Source organism: Urtica dioica, chromosome 7, assembly GCF_054948205.1.
Source record: "Urtica dioica subsp. dioica isolate 48M chromosome 7, U.dioica_male_clone48M_v1_H2, whole genome shotgun sequence".
NCBI classification, from domain to species: Eukaryota; Viridiplantae; Streptophyta; class Magnoliopsida; order Rosales; family Urticaceae; genus Urtica; species Urtica dioica.
The window spans coordinates 44,016,534-44,036,659 of NC_142762.1; the positions used below are offsets into that span (position 1 = coordinate 44,016,534).

The 20,126-nt window shown below is 33.3% G+C and overlaps 2 protein-coding genes across 2 annotated transcripts; both read right to left on the reverse strand.

Annotated features, from left to right (window-relative positions):
- Positions 1–80: 80 nt before the first annotated feature.
- LOC149391939 (uncharacterized) lies at positions 81–1,700 on the reverse strand. The gene is made up of 3 exons (XM_089620822.1): positions 1,175–1,700; positions 1,018–1,105; positions 81–913 (listed from the first exon to the last, which is right to left on the reverse strand). The coding sequence occupies exons 1-3, from the start codon at positions 1,625–1,627 to the stop codon at positions 345–347; spliced, it is 1,110 nt and encodes a 369-aa protein (XP_089476948.1). The 5' UTR covers positions 1,628–1,700; the 3' UTR covers positions 81–344.
- A 2,153-nt stretch (positions 1,701–3,853) lies between these two features.
- Positions 3,854–9,483, reverse strand: ZCF125 (P-loop containing nucleoside triphosphate hydrolases superfamily protein). The gene is made up of 18 exons (XM_089620595.1): positions 9,226–9,483; positions 9,033–9,122; positions 8,580–8,698; positions 8,379–8,492; positions 8,209–8,290; positions 8,043–8,110; positions 7,875–7,952; positions 7,614–7,756; positions 7,427–7,529; positions 7,260–7,340; positions 7,051–7,119; positions 6,913–6,972; positions 6,691–6,834; positions 6,215–6,508; positions 5,873–5,959; positions 5,534–5,692; positions 5,168–5,440; positions 3,854–4,434 (listed from the first exon to the last, which is right to left on the reverse strand). Exons 1-18 carry the CDS (start codon positions 9,371–9,373, stop codon positions 4,006–4,008), a joined length of 2,541 nt encoding a protein of 846 aa, XP_089476721.1. The 5' UTR covers positions 9,374–9,483; the 3' UTR covers positions 3,854–4,005.
- Between the last annotated feature and the right edge of the window lie 10,643 nt (positions 9,484–20,126).

Below are 20,126 nucleotides of genomic sequence, written 5' to 3' on the forward strand. Positions count from 1 at the left end.
TGTTCTTGTGCCACTTCTTTATCTATAATTATGTGCTAATGCAGCGTATGAATTGATTTGCTATTGCCATGTGCTAGTGTTTATGACCACTTTTTTTTTTTACATCCAATATTTTGTGACACACAAAAACAATATCTTCTGCAAAGAAAGACGATCAGCAACATGATTCAACAAAGTTTGACATGACATCTAGCTAGAAATTCGGACAAATAACCACCTTCATTTAATCTTATATAACCAACCCTACACTTACTCTAAAGTACGTTGATGTCAAATAATTAAATATCAACAAATATATTCGACGTCGAAATAACTTTTGATTCTCCGAAGACACAAAAAAGGCCCTACTTATGTAGAATTTCTACAATTTCATTTATGAGTCCTTCGGCAATAAAGTCTCCGATCTCAGAGCACACTTTCTTTTTCTCCGATTCAAAACCAATGTTCCATTCTTTGTCGGTGACATCTGAATCATTGCAAGAAGTAGTCAAAATGTTTGACTCATTTCCGATATGTGAATCCCAGTCCTTCATTCTCTCTAGAATGAGACTCCCGAGCTCTTCGGGACCAACCACTCCTCCGTTATTAATCACATGGCTTTCGACGATCTCTCTCACACAGTCGAGCAGAAGCTGCCTCGTCTGTTGAAGCACTCTCTTTGATTTCACAAACTGCGGAGAAGGAATCTTCTCGGATCCTACAAGAGTCATAGGGTCATCGTCGACGAATATTCCACGGCTAGTCTCAATTGACCGGCCTGAAATGGAGTCGTGGGATTGAAGTTGACAGAGAGAATCTGAGAGCGTCATTGAATCTGCGACGACCACCATTTTGTTGGGAAGTCTGACCGTACAAGTTGTTTCACTCTTGCTCTCTCGCTCTCGTTTTTCTTCTCTGGACCTGAGTTTTCTTGCTGTTTATTAATGAGACAAAACCAACTTTTTAGAACAGAATGAAGAGAGAGAGAGAGAGAGAGAGAGAGAGAGAGAGAGAGAGAGAGAGAGAGAGAGAACTAACATTGTGGAATTTGTTCGAGCACTGATACAGGACTTAGTTGTTTACTGTTTGCCATTACATGACACTGAAGCTCTCCACTCAAACAAGTCTGTAACAAATATATATAGGCGAATAAATCAAGGATTATTCAAGACTAACATTAACTACTCTTATTTACCTCTTCGACAGTCATGTTACTGAGTCTCAATCCTTCCAAAGTGTCTGCTAAAACGGAGTCTTCATAGCAGCATTTATCAGACGAGGTCGGCAACGACGATTCGTCCTTATCCAACAATGTTTCCGAGCAAAACCCGCTTCGTTCGGAAACTTCTTCTTCGATGCTCTTACGACCGGAGCTCATGACTTTCCTTTTGCCGTTACGGCGAGTGAACTTCTTGAGAATGGCTCTTAGTATTCTCGAACATCTCGGGACGCGTTTTGCATATGACTTGTAGGGATTGGCAATGATGGTATTGTTGCAGCATCCGAATCTAGAGCACTCGAGCCTCGAGCTCAAGCTCTTTTTCAAGTAGCCTCTCTCGAACAAGTAATGTTCCAGCACAAACGGCTCTTGCTTCACTTGAAGAAGCTCTCCTAGTTGTTTTTGCTGTCTTTCTGGCTTGGAAGCCATTGTTGGACTAGGAACACAACCAAAGAGAACCAAAGAGAGAATAATGGTGCTTTTTTTTTGGACTGAAGATAGAGAAAATGGAAGGTCAGGCCATTTATGAGAGAGAGAGAGAGAGAGAGAGGCCAAGCAATATATCTCAAGGTTGTACGTTTATAAATGTTGAGGTTCCAACTTCCAAGATTGTCTGGACAGCAAACTTTGCTGGTGAGTTGTTTATTATGTATTTTTGTTATTATTCTTTTTATTGCGTCTGTGTAAAATAAAAGTAAATGATATATGATAATATATCACCGTCTATTTCATCGTTTTGCTGATCAAACACTCACAGAGAGAGAGAGAGAGAGAGAGAGAGAGAGGTTGATAAAATATGGTCCCAACAAATTTTGTCTTGTTTGGAAGAGAATACACCGATAAGAGAAAGGGTAGGATCAGAGGCAAATTGAATGATTTGGTTCAGATATAATAACTCCTACCCATATCTTAATATTTTTATTATAATTTCTACATGCCATATAACCTAGGTCATATGTATATAAATATATATGTATTTGTTTGTTTGAAGATATATATATATATATATATATATATATATATGTAGTGGTGTATATACATACACATTGACATATGTTTATGGATGCATGAGCATGGTAATTGAATATGTGAAATTCTCAAGTGGCGTGGTACGATTTTATTTACGTAGCAATATACTTCTAAAGGAAAATAAAAATAATTTTCATAACTCAAAGTCAAGGATATGATGCGAAAGCGGTAGTTCTATATGGGAAAGAAAATCTTCCACAGATGTCGAGGATTAGAGTTGATAAACTAACCAATCTTCTTTGTTCAACGATCTTGTTTGTTTCGTTTCATGTAAAGATCTCACTAAACTAAATAATACAAATATTTTAAAAAAACAGAAATGAAGTTTATTGGTACGGCTCTTCCTTCTTGTCTGTCCATTTGAGCACTAAACAAATTATAAAAAATAACTCTTCTTGTCTCTAGTGTCAATAATGACAAATGTTTGTTACAAGGTCGAAACCTACCAAAACATTGAAACAAGATATTGGTTTAAATGAGAAGAAAGGATGGCATACATGAAAGAGGATTATAATTTTCGTGACAAACCTTAATGCCATGTGTTGACTGGGTGTGCTAAAATCACGGACGTAGATAATGTGATTATTTGTTGTATCTAAAAAATTATGTCTAGATTTGTTTTGGTTTATTATGTACATATTCATGTGTCTAGTTGATGCCCAAAAAAAATACGGAGTGTTATATATACAAATTTGAAAATAATAATTCTAAAAATACTTTATATCTTTACACCTTCCATAAATTTCTCTTTTTTTAGACGATTTTGTCCTTATTCTAATTCAAAAGGTAAAAAAAAAAAATTTATAAATAAGTAAGTCATATAAAACCTAAAAATTTCATATTGATTAACGTTTGTCATTTTTTTAAAAATAGCCACAACTCTAGCCTGTTGAAATACTATAAAAATAGATACTTATGAAATATGAATAGTTAATCAAGTATTTAGGTAATTAAATTTAAAGGAAGGACGGGAGGTAACTTCTTCTTTAATAATTATGTGCCACAATTTGCACTAAAGCTGATTGATATTTCTTATATTGTTATCTAGTAAGAAAAAAAAATTAACGGGATAAATACACAAATCCATTTTTTTTTTCGATTAGACTACTTTGTTTTGCTTTTTGATGCGAGCCCCACGACATTAAGGGAATGTGTCCCAATAATGGTACCACGCTTACTTTTGTATTTTTGTGGCCAAATTAAATGAGAAAAGGAAAGAGAGACATTGAGATAAAAAGTCATGTCTAGTCTTTCCCTTATGCTTATTGGGTCCCCAAGTCATTCCCCAACAAAAGTAAAACACTGCACAAGCAGCAATACAAACGTGTCTTTTTCCTTTTTTCTTTGGTAACGGACTTCATGCGATTTTTTTTTTCTTCAAATGAAAATAAACTAGACTCAAGCTAGTCTTGAAATTTAAGGTGATCAATATTTTCCTTATTTTTCCCGCTCAAATTCCATAACTCTAGTCTATAACTCTATATATAAACATTTACACTAAGAACCTTCACAGTTATCAAGGTTTAAAGTCTCGAGTCATAAAATTCTTGAAGCCCTTTTGTTAACAAGTTTGTCAATGATGTTTAGAAAAGTGCAGAGAATCAAAGTTGCAACAATCTCTAAATATGGGAAAATAAATATACCAGTCTCTAACTAATATTACAATCGGTGTAAACACGAGTTATGTCACAGGGAGAGAATAAGCTCATATAGGTCATTGCAGCACAAACATAAGAATGCCATAGATAAGGCAACAAATCTATTTCAAACACCCTAAATTAGGAAAATGAAAGTGAATTTGGATTATCGCTTCTTAGTTTCTCAATCTTAGACTTGAATTCACTATGAAACGACACCAGCGACGTCTTTCGGTTGGAAAAGGCGATACTGAACTTCTTGATCTTCTCTTCGAGATCTTTTCTTCTCTGATATTCGCTGTTCAAATCCTTCAACACATTTTCCTTCTGGTCAATTACAGACACAAGCTTCTTAGATGACTCAGAGACCACTTTGGACAGAGAATCTCGTTCTCCTTTCAAATGATGATACTGTGTTTCCAGATCAATGTATCTTCGCTTAGATTCTTCCAGAAGCTTGTTATGGAGGTCTAACTTCTTCTCCAAGTCACCGCATCTTTCTTTGATCGCATCAAGCTCATTGCTCAGATTTTCCTTCCAACAGACTGTTTCTCCTTCCAAAGCACATCCCTTTATCCAGAAATTAAATCCCAAGTATAAGATGAATTAAAACCTAAAAAACTATATTTTTTACATCCGATCAATCCAAAACATTACTTCTACAGTAGTTCATGCAGTTATATAAAATCCCTTTACTAACATGATCTAATGACTCCGACATGAAACATATGCACGAGTAGCCAACAAGTAAGTTGTGTTTATGAACAGTTTTTGACGAAGGTGATATGGATATTTATAGTTTTCTTATGGCAAGCCAGTCGAATAAAATGAGGAATATTACTCATAGTCGATCCTAAAAAAAAAAGGTAAAAATATACCCCTTTATCTAATTTGTGTTGAGGACCCAAAAGATGCAAATATAAAACAGGAAGACATTGATCCTGAGTCAGAATAAATTATTTCTGCTTGAAATTCCACTACCCATTCTATAAAGAATTCGAAGTTTTGGAGTTCTAGGGATGACATATATACACCGTTTGACTGCTTATATATCACAGCCTTTACAGATGAAATATTAAACGTACTTCATATATTGAAGAAACGGGACTATTTAAAAGAGATGCTTCATGTATTTTTTTTATTTCTTCTTTCTCAGGGACTTTTAATATCCTTAAATACACAAGACACACCCTTAACTCTATTTATAATATGTACGGTAGAGGAGAGCAACGCATCCTGGTAATAAGGAAGAAATGAATATCATAACTAAATTATGTCTTGAGAAGTGTGACCGGGCAGCTACCTTATTTTCGCAATTGCGTTGTACGATCATCTCATTCTTGTCCCTGAAACTTGATGTTTCTGATGATTCCAGCGATTTGATTGTGCTCCTCATTTTCTCACGGAGCAGTTCGTGCTGTTCTTGAATCACATTATCATTCTCCAAGGCGCAAACGTTACCGCCACTTGCCCTGGAGAGATTATTTTCCAGAATTTCGAATAAGCTTGCTCCGATTTCGCTCAGGCTCGAGATCAACGTTGCGGTGGAAGATCTTTTGTCGGCAGATGTAAAACCCTGTACAGATTCAAAAGCGTGGTTATGCACTGAACATCATTTTATTGGATGGTATTGATTTGAAACACAGGAAGTTGACAAAGCAGTTGCGACCTGTGTCATGGACAAAACATCAAGATAGGCATTTTTGCAATTTGCTGCACATTCGCTGAGCCGTTGAGGAATTTCTTGAAGCGATTGGGCTTCTTGTTGAATTTCAGATAACTCACTCACTAATTGATTATTCAATGACACTTGTTCCATGTGCTTACTCTATAAACACAAGGGATTAACATGTAAGGGCGTAAGTATAAATAGTAATAATAAAATGGGAAAAAAAACATGAGCCTTTTAAAGTTTACGATTAGAAACTGACCAATAAGTGTAAAATATCAAAATATAAAAAAAAAAAAAAAAAAAAAAAAAAACAATTATAAGGGAACTGATACTAACCTTGATCTCATCTCTCTCTTGAGTGACGAGTTTTAGTTGTTGTTTAAGAGTTTCAATCTCCAGTCTGTGCTTATCCTCTGACTGACCCTAACAAATTAAATAGAGACCACAAAAAACAATTTCATCAGACTTTATGTAGTATAAGGAAAATTGAGATAGTGAAATCTATAATGATCAAGCATAATATCATAAGCTTTCTTTTTCTGTTCTAGTTGTGTCATAAAATCCTGTATTTATCTCATTTTGCTGACTACCGATGGGTAAAGAATAACAGATCACCTAACAATTTGATGTAGAAAAATTAATCATGTAAGGGAAATGTAATAAGAAAAGTTGACCCACAGGAGTTAGTTCACTTGGCAGAAAAGATTGAACTTTCCTCGCAGGAGTTACTTCAAGAGAATCGAGATCAGCTATGTAACCTCCATTCATTTTCAACCACATGTCTTCGTCGGCCACATGGCTCATCACATCTGGCAGAGGGCTGAAATCAGGCAGTGCTGAATAATTAGACCGTTTTGCTACAAAGACATTTCGGTCTGCCTTCAAACAAGGGGTCATAAAAGGATCTCCATTCGACACACTGTTGCAATCATTACATTCCGCCTTGTGGTTACATCTTCCTGAATCTTGACCCTACAAGTAAAATTTATCAAGAACTATACTGGCGATATAACGATTGTCACTACATAGTTTTGCAGCTGGAGTTTTACTACATAGTTTTGCAGCTGGAATGTAATTCTGACAAGGAATGTGGCATGTTAGAGAGCATTTTGACAAAAAAAAAAAAAATGAAAAGAGTTTTGTATTAGCAGTACCTGACTGGTGAGCTTATCCGTGGTTGAAACATTACTGAGATTGTCAATCTTCATCTGTTGCTCCCTTATACAACAATCACGTTCCTTGTGTGACTTTCTTTGTTCTTCTAGCTCTGTTTCAAGCTTTTCACGTTCAAGTTCGTACTGAAATGCAAACAATAGAGCAGTTATCTACTGAATATTTTCCGTTCAATATGAGTTGGTGGGGGTAGAGAAGACTACCTTAAGCAAATCATTCCGCAAATTTAAGATTTCTTGCTCCAACACCTCAGAACGAGATCCCTACATATATACATATTAACAAATGTCAGCCACGATTTGATCGTCTTTTGGTAAAATGAACAAACAATGTTTCCTCACCTGAAGCTTCTCACGAAGTTCCTCTATCTCTAGTTTTTGCCTCTTCAACAAGGCTGCATCTGTCAAAATCTGAAGCAATTTTGTTTAAGATAAGTTGCATACCCAAAGTATTTTTCCAGCAAAGCTTAATTAATCTCATAAAGAATATATATACATACATATATATATATATACATATATATATATATATATATATATAATGTATGTACCTCATTCACTTGAACACAGTTATCAATACGCTTGGCTCTACTTGCAAATTGCAGGGTCCCTTTTGTTTCCTCAACGTGCACCTAAGCGTTTTAGTAACTTAGTTCCAATGTATCAACCAACGCAAGAACTAAGCACAGAAAACCCAGCAAGGGAGAAAAAATGCTACCTCTTCTGGCGCAAAAGTGCATATAATGGAAGTTTTTGCATTTCCCCCAAGGGCAGGTTGTAGTATGCGTGTAAGTTTACTGTCTCGGTAAGGTATATGTCCCCTGTATTAGTAGTGATTGTTATATTTGTTTAAACATAGTAACTTGTTTTAAGGAAAATGACTACTTGTAAGGCTAAGAAAATACCTAGTCTTTTGACCGTCACTAAGTTTGTTAATCACATTGCCAAGAACCATTAAGCTCTTGTTAATGTGTTTTCCCTCCTTCAAACGTACTCCACCGGCACCAGTTTTAGCGATTCTCTCAGACCCAGCCAAATCGACCAAATTCTACATTTGACGCAGTGGAAATAACTTATAGAAAAACAGCATCAATTATGCAAACTGAACTTTTAAAAAAAAAATTGGTAATGAACAATATTGGACAATGCAAAATATTCAACCCTACCAAGACTGACACACGAATTGCATCGGAACTTAACTCATCATCAGAAGAGTCGGCATCCTTCCCCTTGCTTTCTATTACCTTCACGTGGATGTTACCAAAAATCAATTTCTTAACAAGGATAAACAAATTTCATTACCCATATAAATAGGAAATCTATCGAGGACAAACCATTCTAAATATTGTGTGGGATCTGCTACTTCGGATATTCATGTTTGTTTCGCCAAAGTGCCTATTAGCTGCAAGAAGTGGATACAAGAAGAAACATAATTAATTCATTCTCGTACCAGATCACATGTAAAACAGCTTGGTTCAGCAACAATTTCACTCTACACACCTTCTCCTGATTCAAGCAGCTTTAACACTTGTTCGGCATTGTTGACAACTTCTTCTCTTATCCCAGCAACAAAAACACCACGCTACAAAAGAGAGAAGAAAGAAACTCAATAGATAGTAAAGCGTTTTTCCAATTGGTGAATATATGATCAGGAAATGAAAAAAACGGACATCCAAGCTCTCATGAATCTGCAGCTTCTGATTCTGTACTGAGAATAGGTCATTGATCTCTTCATTATAAATTTCCATATATGAGACTCGTATCAGAAACTCCCGGTCCGACATCTGTGTTAACCAGCCAAGATTATTAGACCAATCATATATCATAGAAAATAGAATTTCAAGACACAGTTGATGCCATATCAGCCTTACCATTTGGATTTTCTCAAATATTTCTTCAACTGCCCGGTGGATTATTCCTGGGTCTCTGTCTGAACCGTTCATGGTGAAAGTCTTTCCACTGCTCGTCTGTCCGTAGGCAAACGCAGTTCCTACAAAAAAAAAAAAAAAGAATCAGAGGCTTCGTTGTCTCATAATTCAGTGACATTGTTGAAACGTGCCATATCAATAACAATTCAAACAAACCAATTTAAGCTTCATTGCTAAAATATGCAAACGAAAATTCACTTTTCCTAGATACTAGAAAAAGCTTTAATTTGATACATAAAAAAAGACTCTTACTATCTGATCTATTAAATGTAAATAAACTTGAAAAAAAAACTGTTTAATGAACTCTCTAAGCTGAGAACATTGAAAGTATATAATCACTGCTGTAAATCAGTATCGAATCCATTTTAACAAATAAAATATAGAGCGAACACTAACCATTAAAACCTTGAAGAGCAGCTTTGATAATATCCTTGATGAGAACCTCATACACCATAGAATTTGAGCAAGTATCGTCGAAAACATGGTCTTCAAATCAAATCACAAAATCAGTTGAAATGAAATCAGAAAGGCGACATAAATAAAGATAGAGATAGATAGATAGATAGATAGACAGAGAGAGAGAGAGTACCAAATGCGTAAGAGAGTCCAGAGACCGGAGTGCCGTGAGATCGATGTAGAGAAACGCGGTTTTCGTCGATCTTCCAGAAAGTTCCACCGGGATACTCCTCGGCAGATACCGGAGGTCTCACTCTCACGGCTACGCAGATCTTCTCCATTGTTCTCTCTCTCTCTCTCTCTCTCTCTCTCTCTCTCGATATCTCACAGGCGGCAACAGCACAGCTTTTCCATTTCAAACATTTCGATTTTACTTTAATGCCCTTTTCTCCATCTTCGCGGGAGCGGGACCCACTCAACTCTCAAATGACCCAATGATATTGGGTTTTTCCAATGGGCTCCCCCAACAGTTTGGCCCAAGGGATCTAAAATTCCTTATTATTATTGTTCGGAAAAATTGGAACATGAATGAGAAGAAAAGAAATAAACCCTATTAAAATGTTGTAGACCAGAGTGACATGGTTTAGATTTTTTATTTGATTGTTTAGATTTTATAAAAATTTAACTAAATTCAAATATAATTTTTTAATCATCCAATGTTCTTTCATAAGCAAACAAATATTAAGTGCGTTTATCTAACTTTTATAAAGTTATGATAGGACGGTTATGATGGATTTGAGACAGGTTTGAAAATTAGACGGCATTTAAATCTGCCTAACTTAGCAGGTTATTAGTTTGATTTTAACGATCTTTTTTTGCTCACCCGTTAAAACAAATATCGATTCGAGCCCCTACAATGTGAATTTTAAAAATTTATACTCGAACGAAGTTTAAGCCGAAGTTTCATAATTTCAATTGAAGCAAATCATAATGAACTCGTTTTAAAAACAAAATTAAAATGGAATCCGTTGAAAGCTACAGTTTCAATCGGTATCAAACGAAGTTCATTTTTAGCATATTTTTCCACTTGTTGGACAAATTAATATATATTTCAATATATTATCGATGCTTTTAATCATCATTTTCAGTAATTTTTTCTTTGGTGATATTTTAAAGATTCTGAGAATAGCATATTATTTGTAAAATATTTCGTGATACTAGGAAAGATATTCGTTGGCCATAAATAATGGATTGCATATCACAAGGGTTAATCCCTCCGATTTTTACCTTATAGACTAGAAAGAAACGTAAGTTTTTATATTCGGTCGCTCTAATAACTTGGATTGGCACATGTATAGCATTTTGATACCTTAAATAACCCACCAGCCATCAAAATATTCTAGAAGTGAGGGTATCAATTTTCATGGTTGTGTCAATGGCTCAATTCTATCACTGCAACAATTGTTTTTAAGGGTAAATAGCATTACTAAATAGTCAACGTTTTGTAAATCTTAGATAAATAGTCATTTTTGTATATTTACAGACATAAATCCTAGATAAATAGTCACTTCCATTTATTAAGACACGCCATCTTTATGGTTATTTATCTAAGATTTACTAAACGTTGAATATATAGTAATTTCAAACGTTTTAATTGGCTATTTACTTAATTTTTTGTTGTTTTAATGACTTACAATAAAACTGATGAATTATAAATACTAAGGAGAGCAAAATTAAAAGAGTACTAAAATAAGATGGGAATATATTTTGTTTTGGTTGTTTAATTGAGTAGAGAAAGAAATGGTTATATATCATTTTGGTTGTTTTATGTTTAATTGTGTATTTTCTCCCTGAAATCACTCCATTTGTGAGAGAGAAGAAGAAAATAAAAAGGTGTTGAAATTATAGAGACAGAAGCCTTCTTTGCTACATTTCTCTCTTGTCAAACACAGATTATTACTTTATCATAAAATTATAATCAAACAAAAGTAAGCTTAGAAAATTGCAATATGCCAAACGAAGGAAATAGAAAATAATACAAAGTTGTAACCAACTTAAAATTAAGCTTAGAAATATATATATTTTAAATTGTAATATGCCAAAAGAGCTTAGTAATCCAAATGATTTCATAAAAAAAAAAAAAAAAAAAAAAAAAAATTAAAATTAAAAAAGTATTGCCTTCGTATTTGTATGATGACTGAGGTTATAATATGTCATATGCTAATCACAGAATTAAAAAAATAGCAAGAATTAAATTAAAAATACTGGTTTCTTGTCATCAATATAGTTATCGTATATTCTTTTGACCTGTATAAAAAGCAAGCATTTTCTTTTCCTTATCCAATGAGATTTGATATGAATTATTTGCAAATTAATGAGGGATAATCATATAAAGATACCGGATATCGTCGTTCTTTATTATATTATAAGTGATCACTGCACTTGATTATCCCATATTGTATCTGCCAATTGCCAAAAAGTCGAAAAAGAAAAGAAAAAAATCATATCTCCTTTGCAACTGCTTTTTGTTTCACTGTGACTATTTACTTTCACCGTTTACAATTATTTATTGTAGTAAGGTGACCCAAACATTAATTTTTTTTTTCCTTTTTTTGTAGCTTCCAAGAACTTATGAGTGAAGAAAAAACAAAGAGCAACATCTTTAAGTGTTGTTTAATTTGGTCAGTATGCAAGAATACATCGAACAGGTATTATGATTTTTAGATGACCGTTCAGATATTAGAATCTGGATCATATGTATTCGTTAACATTCTATATATATCTAATTAAATTATCGTAATTATCATTTTTTTAATAATTATAATTTATTCTTAAGAAAGTTTAAATTGTAACAATTTTTAAATTAGGTTTTTTAACATAACTTAATTATGAGATAACATAAAATAAGAAAACAGAAAGAAAAAAAGAAGATAAAAGAGTCAAGATCCAGATTGACGTAGGTTGGCTCATCGTAGTTTGATTAGCTCCACATATCTTTCTTTTCAAACTTTTTTTTCTCTTTTTCTTTATATATATATATATATATATATATATATATATATATATATATATATATATATATATGAAATGGGATATACCTTCGAATACTCAAATGTTTTTTTTTTTTTTTTTTTTTTTTTTACGCATGCTTTAGTGATCCTATGGGGACTACAAATCCATTCGTTGAATATTTATAAACAAAAATCCAATCCGCTAGTAGATTGCAAGGTTGACATTTGACAATTCACGTACTTATAAGCTTTTAATTAATAATTTTTATAATAAAATTTAAAATTGTCCTCCAAGCTATATATAAGTTTTTTTTTCTTCTTCGTGAAGTATGATTTTATCTATATGATAATATGAGTAGCAATCTATGTGATTATAAGACACACACAAAAACCATTTGCTTGGCGTAAACGAATTCCGTGTTTGGTTAAGTGTGAAGGCTCTCTATATATTTACTTTTTTTTTCCACAGCACGATACAGCTCATCTTGATTATCATTCCAATTAGTTGTCGGAAAATTTGTGTGACTGTAATATATCATGCCATGATTTTGATTATGTCAGCTTAATTATGCAACTGTTTGTGTAATTAGTCACTGGGACAAGATGTATTGTACTTTAACTTGGGATATTTATTTCATTAAAAAAAAAAAAAACTCTTCTTATCTTAGAATATTTATAATAAGTTGCTTTTATGAAAGTAGCTACGGTATCCGAAAGTAACTTAGCGTCTTTACTTTTTAGTAGTTTGTGATTCGTCTAATGTTTTAAATTTGTCTACATATATGTGATCGAAATTTGTTATCATTCTGTGTAATATTACTAATATCCACACAAAGACATGTACACACACACACACACATATACACATAATCTTCGGATGGGACATGATTGAAAAAATCTTGTGACTTTAGATTGAATAGTAAAAATATCTATATGCATACAAAAGATAGAATATTAAAGAAATGAGGGAGACATACCTCCACCGATGCATAGAGCACAAAACCTTTTAACATTTGGAACACGATTCCTAAAATTATTATACAAAAATCATATGCATGGTTAAAAAAAAAACCCGGAAAGTATATAATATTATTCAAATGATACGTACGTTACCCGATTATCCTACGTAGAATAACAAAGCATGCATGTCACGGTATCACTCGCTTGATTCATTAAATCAACCAATGGAAATAAAAAAATAAAAATAAAAATAAAATTGACCAAACAACGGCGTTAATAATTGTAAATTATCGTTAATATGCAAAATAAATGCCATAGGACAAATAAATTAAGAACGAAAACAGAGAATGGATTGGAAGGTAAAAAAAATATGTGTACATAACTATAATTAACCAGAGAGAAATATGAACCGCCATAATATTACACTGTAAAAAATGATATATTAAGATAAACAACAATAAAAGACAAAAACAAATGCCATGAAAATACCTCAATATCGTCCAAAATGTTCCAAATGCCACTCGAGAAATAATTTGAAATATTAAATCACCCTAAATCATGGTAATAATTACTGAAAGAATAACCGATTCCTTTCATTGTAAAAATAAACCAATCAATTATTATAAATTGAATCAATTAAATATATTTATTTATAACTCATATAATAAAGCCACGTTTTAAACATTAAACTGTTGACTCGTCTTTGTGGTTATTTCCCTAACAAAATTGAAATGTTTGCTATTTATAAATTTGTGTTTTTATTATGGAAAGCGTGTTTTACAAAGTTCACTAAGCATATAGCAATGCAGCATAGTTTGTATAATAATTTATATATCAATTTTATAATTAGATTTTAATGAATACGCACTGAATAATAAAATTTTCAAAAGCAAGTTAAAAACAGAATAATTGTTTTTAAAATAGCTAGATAAGCGAATTTCAATTAAGGATTTAATTATATAGCTAATTATTCGTAGTCCAAAATAAATCCCAAAAAAAATTGATTTGATTATGAGATTTGTAAGTAATTAGGTCACTTTAAACATGTGATTTTGGATCTAGCCTATGTTTGACAATTTTTAGGGATATAGTCAAATGGCTTATGTGGCAATAATTAAGGTCTGATTTGTCCTTATTTATTAACAAATTCGTCACTTTCTCTCTCCTATTTTTTTCAAATAATTTTTTTTGCAACAAAACTTCAAAAAATCGTATCTTTCTCATACGAACTCGAAATTGAGTGATTTCAGATCCTACAAATTTGTGGCGTCGAGATCTTCATAAATAGATCCATTGTGTTTGATGAAAAATTATATTTAATGCATCATAGTTACGTTTCCATTTATTTTTTGATAATTCAAAAATTCCCAGTTATTTCCATATTTAAGGTAGTAACGTGATTTTTCTACATCTATGGTATTAAACATGATTTTTCATCAAACACAATGGATCTATTTTTGAAGATCTCGGCGTCACGAATCCGTAGGATTTGGAATCACTCAATTTCGAGTTCATATGAGATAGATATGGTTTTTTGAAGTTTTTAAGTAAAAAAAAAATGTAGGAAAAAGTAAGAGAGAGAGACTGACGAATTTGTTAATAAATAAGGGTAAATCAGACTTTAATTATTGTCACATAAGTCTGTTGGCTATTTCCCTAAAAGTTGTGAAACATAGACTAAAAACAAATTTCATAGTTTCATTTTGGCTATTTCGCTACACTGCCCTTTGATTATTGAAAACATAATTAAACTGAACTTGTATATATATATATATATATATATATATATATATATATATATATATATATAGAGAGAGAGAGAGAGAGAGAGAGAGAGAGAGTTTTAGTGTAATTTTGGGAAATAATTGCAACATACCGCATACTACCACAATATAAATGCACTTCACCACCGCAAGTTCAAAAGAGGTAGATTGCGTTCGATTTACTACATCAAATAAATAGCCACTGTAGGCTATCACATAAACCCGCAAGTGACCGCATGTAAGTTTGCGGTGACCTACGATAAACATGGCCGACATAAAATAATTTTACGCTGTAATTTAAAAAAACTTAATTGAAGTCTCAAGAAAACAAGTAAATCAATATTTAAATAGAATTAAGTCTTATAAGTCTCATAAAAACAAGAAAACCATTATTTAAACATAATGAAGTCTCACATTAAAGTCTACATAAAAATATCTTCCCAATTATAATAGAATTACAAAGATTTTTCGAATGAAGTCACACCAACTTGTTTCTGATGCGGTGGCCTGCGGATTGTTGGCATTTAAAAATATTCATCGAGTCAATCTTAACCGCATATAACCACAACCAATGTCAGTAAAGCTACTGTGAGTTGCGATCAAATAAGGTGAGTTGCGGTCAACTATACCAATTTTTTCGAATCAAATAATTTTAACCAAAACATAAGTATAATTTTAGCTATTTCAATACATACCACCTCGAAAGTTTGATAGAATAGAGATAAAAGCATACTCATTATGAAAATTTAGACCGAGATTTTACTTTGTTGTGTTTGAGAGAGAGAGAGAGAGAGAGTTTTAGTGTAATTAATTTAAAAAATATGTCTCGTGGGTATGTAGGTCATTTGGCATATATATATATATATATATATATATATATATATATATATATATATATATATATATATATTACCCCTTTAGAAACGGATAGCATGTACTATTACATATAATCAATGAAATTTTCCTATAAAATGAGTTGCATTAATTGATGCTAAATTCTTACGAAGACAACCTATTAAAATGGGTTGCATCTATTGATGCTTAATTGATAGAGTTGAAATTCTTATTATGTCAATTTAAGTATCGATCATCGACCAAACCAAAGTACTTTTAAAATTCGAGATATCGAAAGCTAGCCAGATTCCTGATTTCGGCAATAAGGTTATAGGACGCTTGACGTACCTTTCACAATTATTTTTCACATATAAAGTAAATTATAAATCAAAGGTGCTTTATTTACTTAGTCTTAGTCATGTTTTCCCTCTGTATCTGCGTCAAATTATTTATATAGTACTACTAAGATCTTTTTTTTTTTTTTACTAAAAAGGAGTGTAAAAAAACCTTAATTTTATGTAGTGCTCATTATTGATAGACTCAGTTGATATAGCAACAGCAAAGGCTGAATTGTTCTTATATTACACAAATGAGTAGAGAAATACACATAAAGGTGAAATTGTGATGGATAAATTATGCAACGAAAGTCTCTTATGCGTGTACGAGTGTCTAGACTCTCTCGCTATGGTCTGAATGTCTTTTATAGATGAAGGTCATATATGAACGTAGGCTGATCAGTTTTCACATCCTAAGCGATTATTAATCGCTTACGTCGTGTGCTGAGATAACCGTTTTGATCCTTCGTATGTCTTTAGAATGGTTATTTGTGCTTATGTGATCATTATAAGCGTTTTTCTTTACTAGTTTTATAATATATCGATATGCTCAATTTTGTTAGTCGATATTCGAATCTTAACTTAAGACTCTAATTAGTGGTTTCACACATGTTAACTGACACTTTTAACATATTTGTTCGGTATTTGATAATTACGTGGCTACTCGGTGTACAAATTCGATGGTGATTTCTCTTCATAATATATATATATATATATATATATATATATATATATATATATGTATTATGAATAAAACACGCAAATTTGACCAATGGTGGTGAGTACATCTACTCACACAAATTTGAGATCGTGGATTCAAGTGATGTCTCAAACAAAACTTCCTAATAAATAAGTTTGCGTCACACGTTAAAGTAATCTCTATGGGCTAAGTATTGAACAAAATGAACTAAATAGCCATGTATAAGAAAGAATGATAAATATAGCGGAAATGCTTTGTAACCCGGGCACGAATTCACACGACTCCCCACCAAAGTATTAAACACCAAAAAATGTTTTTAAAAGTGACACGTGTCAAAAAATGAGGGATCGTTCACACTCGTAACCCGTGCTAAATAGCATTGCTCTAAATATAATATAAAATGTGTTAAAAAGTCGAATAAAAAAAGTTAACAATTCGTCCCATAGTGGAATCCAAAAATAATGTGTGTTACTGCACTGCTAAACTAAAATTATTATTTTCATGATGGTACTTATGTGTGCTGTAATTTTGAAGTTTATATTCTGCCTCATTAGACAGCATAAAAAAAATAAGTTACAAAATGCAACATCTTATTCATAACGTTGCTTGCATAATATTGCATAAACCACAAGGTGTGGCAAACACATAAGTATAGAACGGCGGTGCATCCGAACGAAGATGGCTTTGGAACGGGATACATTATTCACGACTCCAACGGCCGTCTTGTTGCTTCTGGCATTCAACCGGACTCCAAACCCCTCTCCCCTCCTCTTGTCGAAGCTAGAGCCATACTTAATGGAGCGTCCCATGCGTGCCAACTTGGCTGGGATAATGTCATTGTCCAGTCTGATTACCTTGACGTGGTGAACTCGTATAATAGCGTGACTGGTGGTGACCCCCCCCCCCCCCCCCCCCCCCCCCCCCCCCCCCCCCCCCCCCCCCCTTGCCGAAGCTACATCCATACTTAATGTTATTCTCTCGTGGTACCGCCCACGTTTTATAAAAAAAGAAAGTATGAGCAATACATAATTTAATGTAAATAAAGTAACTTCTAAAAATAATTTCATATTAATTAGAAAAAATATCAAGAGTATTAATCGTGTTTAATCGAAATGCGAGATTTATCCATTCGATTTCTAAAAATATCAGACATATCTCTTCAGTTAAATATAAATGACATATACATCCCCTTAAAAAATGTTATATTACAAATATGATCCTTTTTGTTTATTTTTTACAAAAAAATAATTTGAACTCCCCAAATTACTCTTAATATAATAAATATTTATCTATTATTTAAAAAAAAAAATCAAAATCCCTCTCTATAAAAATCCTTAACTTTTTATAAAGAAATTTTTTAATTTAATTTTTTTTTATATAAAATAGAAAATAAAAAAATTATTTCATTGATGATATTTTGGAGAGTTCAATTTTAAAAAAAAATAAATAAACAAAATGGAGATATTTATAATATAACATATTTGTAAGGGAGATATATGTCAATTATATTAAATTGAAAGAATATGTCTGATAATTATGAAAATTTATAATATAAATCGTGCATTTCGATTAAACACATGAGATGTGGTACCTAGGATAGCCTAGTGGTAATTCCACACCACCTCCTGTGTGGAGGTCGTGGGTTCAATCCCCACCGCAGCAAAGCTGCCTTAAAAAAAAGATTAAACACATGTGATATATTTTCCCTATTAATTATGAAGTAAGATTATAATTCTTTACTTAGATTCGCAACGCAACCTACATGTAATAACTTATGTTAGGTTACAATATATAGTAATCGAGACCAATAATGATCATTTAACTATATGGGGGGCCAAAATAAAATTTAGCTGTAAAAAAAAAAAAAAAATTGGCTGAAAGTTTTTTTAAGCTTAAACTTTTAGTTTGAGGGGGGGTCAAGGCATCCTCATGCCTCTACCTGGGTCCGCCACTGCTCATATACTAAACATGGTTTTTAAAGGCCAATAAAATTGTCAAATATGAGCAAAATATCGTTTGAAAATAATGAGATCCGACTGTAGTGAACCTTAAAGCCGATATATAAAGAATAAGATAAAATCTTACGATATTTAAAATCTTATCTGCATGCAACTTTGTTTATGTTTGAGTTTATTTATTTTTAATCGTATTAAAAAGCATAAGCACTGACCGGCCGACAATATTTCTCCATAAGAAAAAAAAAATTAATAGCGCAGCATGTGAATGGTTGGTTTTATTGCTTCATAGGACCCATCACCCATATGAATGCGCATATTCTATATACTCCTAATAATAACTACCCTTGGTTATTTAGCAACCGATTTTTTTCGTTAATTACATGTTTCAATATATTTCATTTGGCTCCGTCAATTATGTAGTGGTCTAGACTCTAGATTCTAGAGCTATGAACTGGAGCATTAAACATTTGCTCTGTAATTTGATTGAACTTTGAGCACATGACATAATACACGTACAAGCGTGAACATATATACATATATATATATATATATATATATATATATATATTATTATATAATTAGCACCGTAAAGTTGCAAAGTTTAAAACACACATGCATCGAGACGGGGAAAAAGCAGTTATTGAGCTTTACACAAACAAATCATATATAATTTTTTTTTTTTTAATAGAACGGATTTTCCATTAAAATTAGGTAAAAAAACCCATCAATACAGGAGAAAGACACCTTAGTACATGAGTCACCAAGACCTAAGTCAAGTGAATCTAACACTAACCGGTAAAAGTACGTTATGTGCAAACTTCCGACAACGAGAAGAATTACAAGCACAGATAGAGCACACGAGAGGCTCGTTCAAAAACTCAAAGATTGGCGATGGAGAAATCCAACCAACCTCGGTCCGATGGCCACGAATAAGATGGCTCTTCAACCTGCATAGATCAAAACCTAACAGGAAATCCACTACGGGATAAGAGACTACGGCTAATCCGAGTCCAAATAGTACCAAAAGAAACCGAGCAGAAAAATAAAAAAGTCGGAGCAAGGACCCCAAAAAATACAAAGAAAAACTTGAATATAAAATAAAGGTGTCTTCATCATGCCCAAAGAAAAAGCTCTCAAAGAAGTCCCACCCCTCAAGATCCGCAACGGAGGCATCCGGCCGTGGCGGACGTGCCGGGAGACGACAGCGGCGCGCCGCTGACCTCCATCGCCTTCCTCCGCGCCACCTCGCTCGTGGCGGTCGGAAGCCACTCCGGCGAGCTCAAGATCTTTGACACCAACACCAGCGGCGTGATCGAGAGCTGCCATAGCCACCAGACTCCGGTCACGGTCTTGCGGTCCTACCACCACTCCTCCGGCGAGGCTGCCCAGCTTCTGCTCTCGTCGAGCTCCACGGACGTCAAGCTGTGGGACGTGACCTCGGTCTCGGGCGGGCCGACTCAGACGTTCGAGGCCTGCAAGGCCGCGAGGTTCAGCAACTCCGGCGACGTCTTTGCGGCCCTGTCGGCCGAGCTG

Excerpts from the sequence above, each read along its gene's own strand:
- LOC149391939 (XM_089620822.1), bottom strand. The coding sequence starts at position 1,627 with ATGGCTTCCAAGCCAGAAAGACAGCAAAAACAACTAGGAGAGCTTCTT. Across the intron at positions 1,106-1,174 it reads GTAACATGACTGTCGAAGAG|ACTTGTTTGAGTGGAGAGCT; the intron begins GTAAATAAGAGT and ends TATTTGTTACAG. Across the intron at positions 914-1,017 it reads GCTCGAACAAATTCCACAAT|CAAGAAAACTCAGGTCCAGA; the intron begins GTTAGTTCTCTC and ends ATTAATAAACAG.
- ZCF125 (XM_089620595.1), bottom strand. The coding sequence starts at position 9,373 with ATGGAGAAGATCTGCGTAGCCGTGAGAGTGAGACCTCCGGTATCTGCC. Across the intron at positions 9,123-9,225 it reads TGGACTCTCTTACGCATTTG|ACCATGTTTTCGACGATACT; the intron begins GTACTCTCTCTC and ends TTTGATTTGAAG. Across the intron at positions 7,757-7,874 it reads CAATTCGTGTGTCAGTCTTG|AATTTGGTCGATTTGGCTGG; the intron begins GTAGGGTTGAAT and ends CGTCAAATGTAG.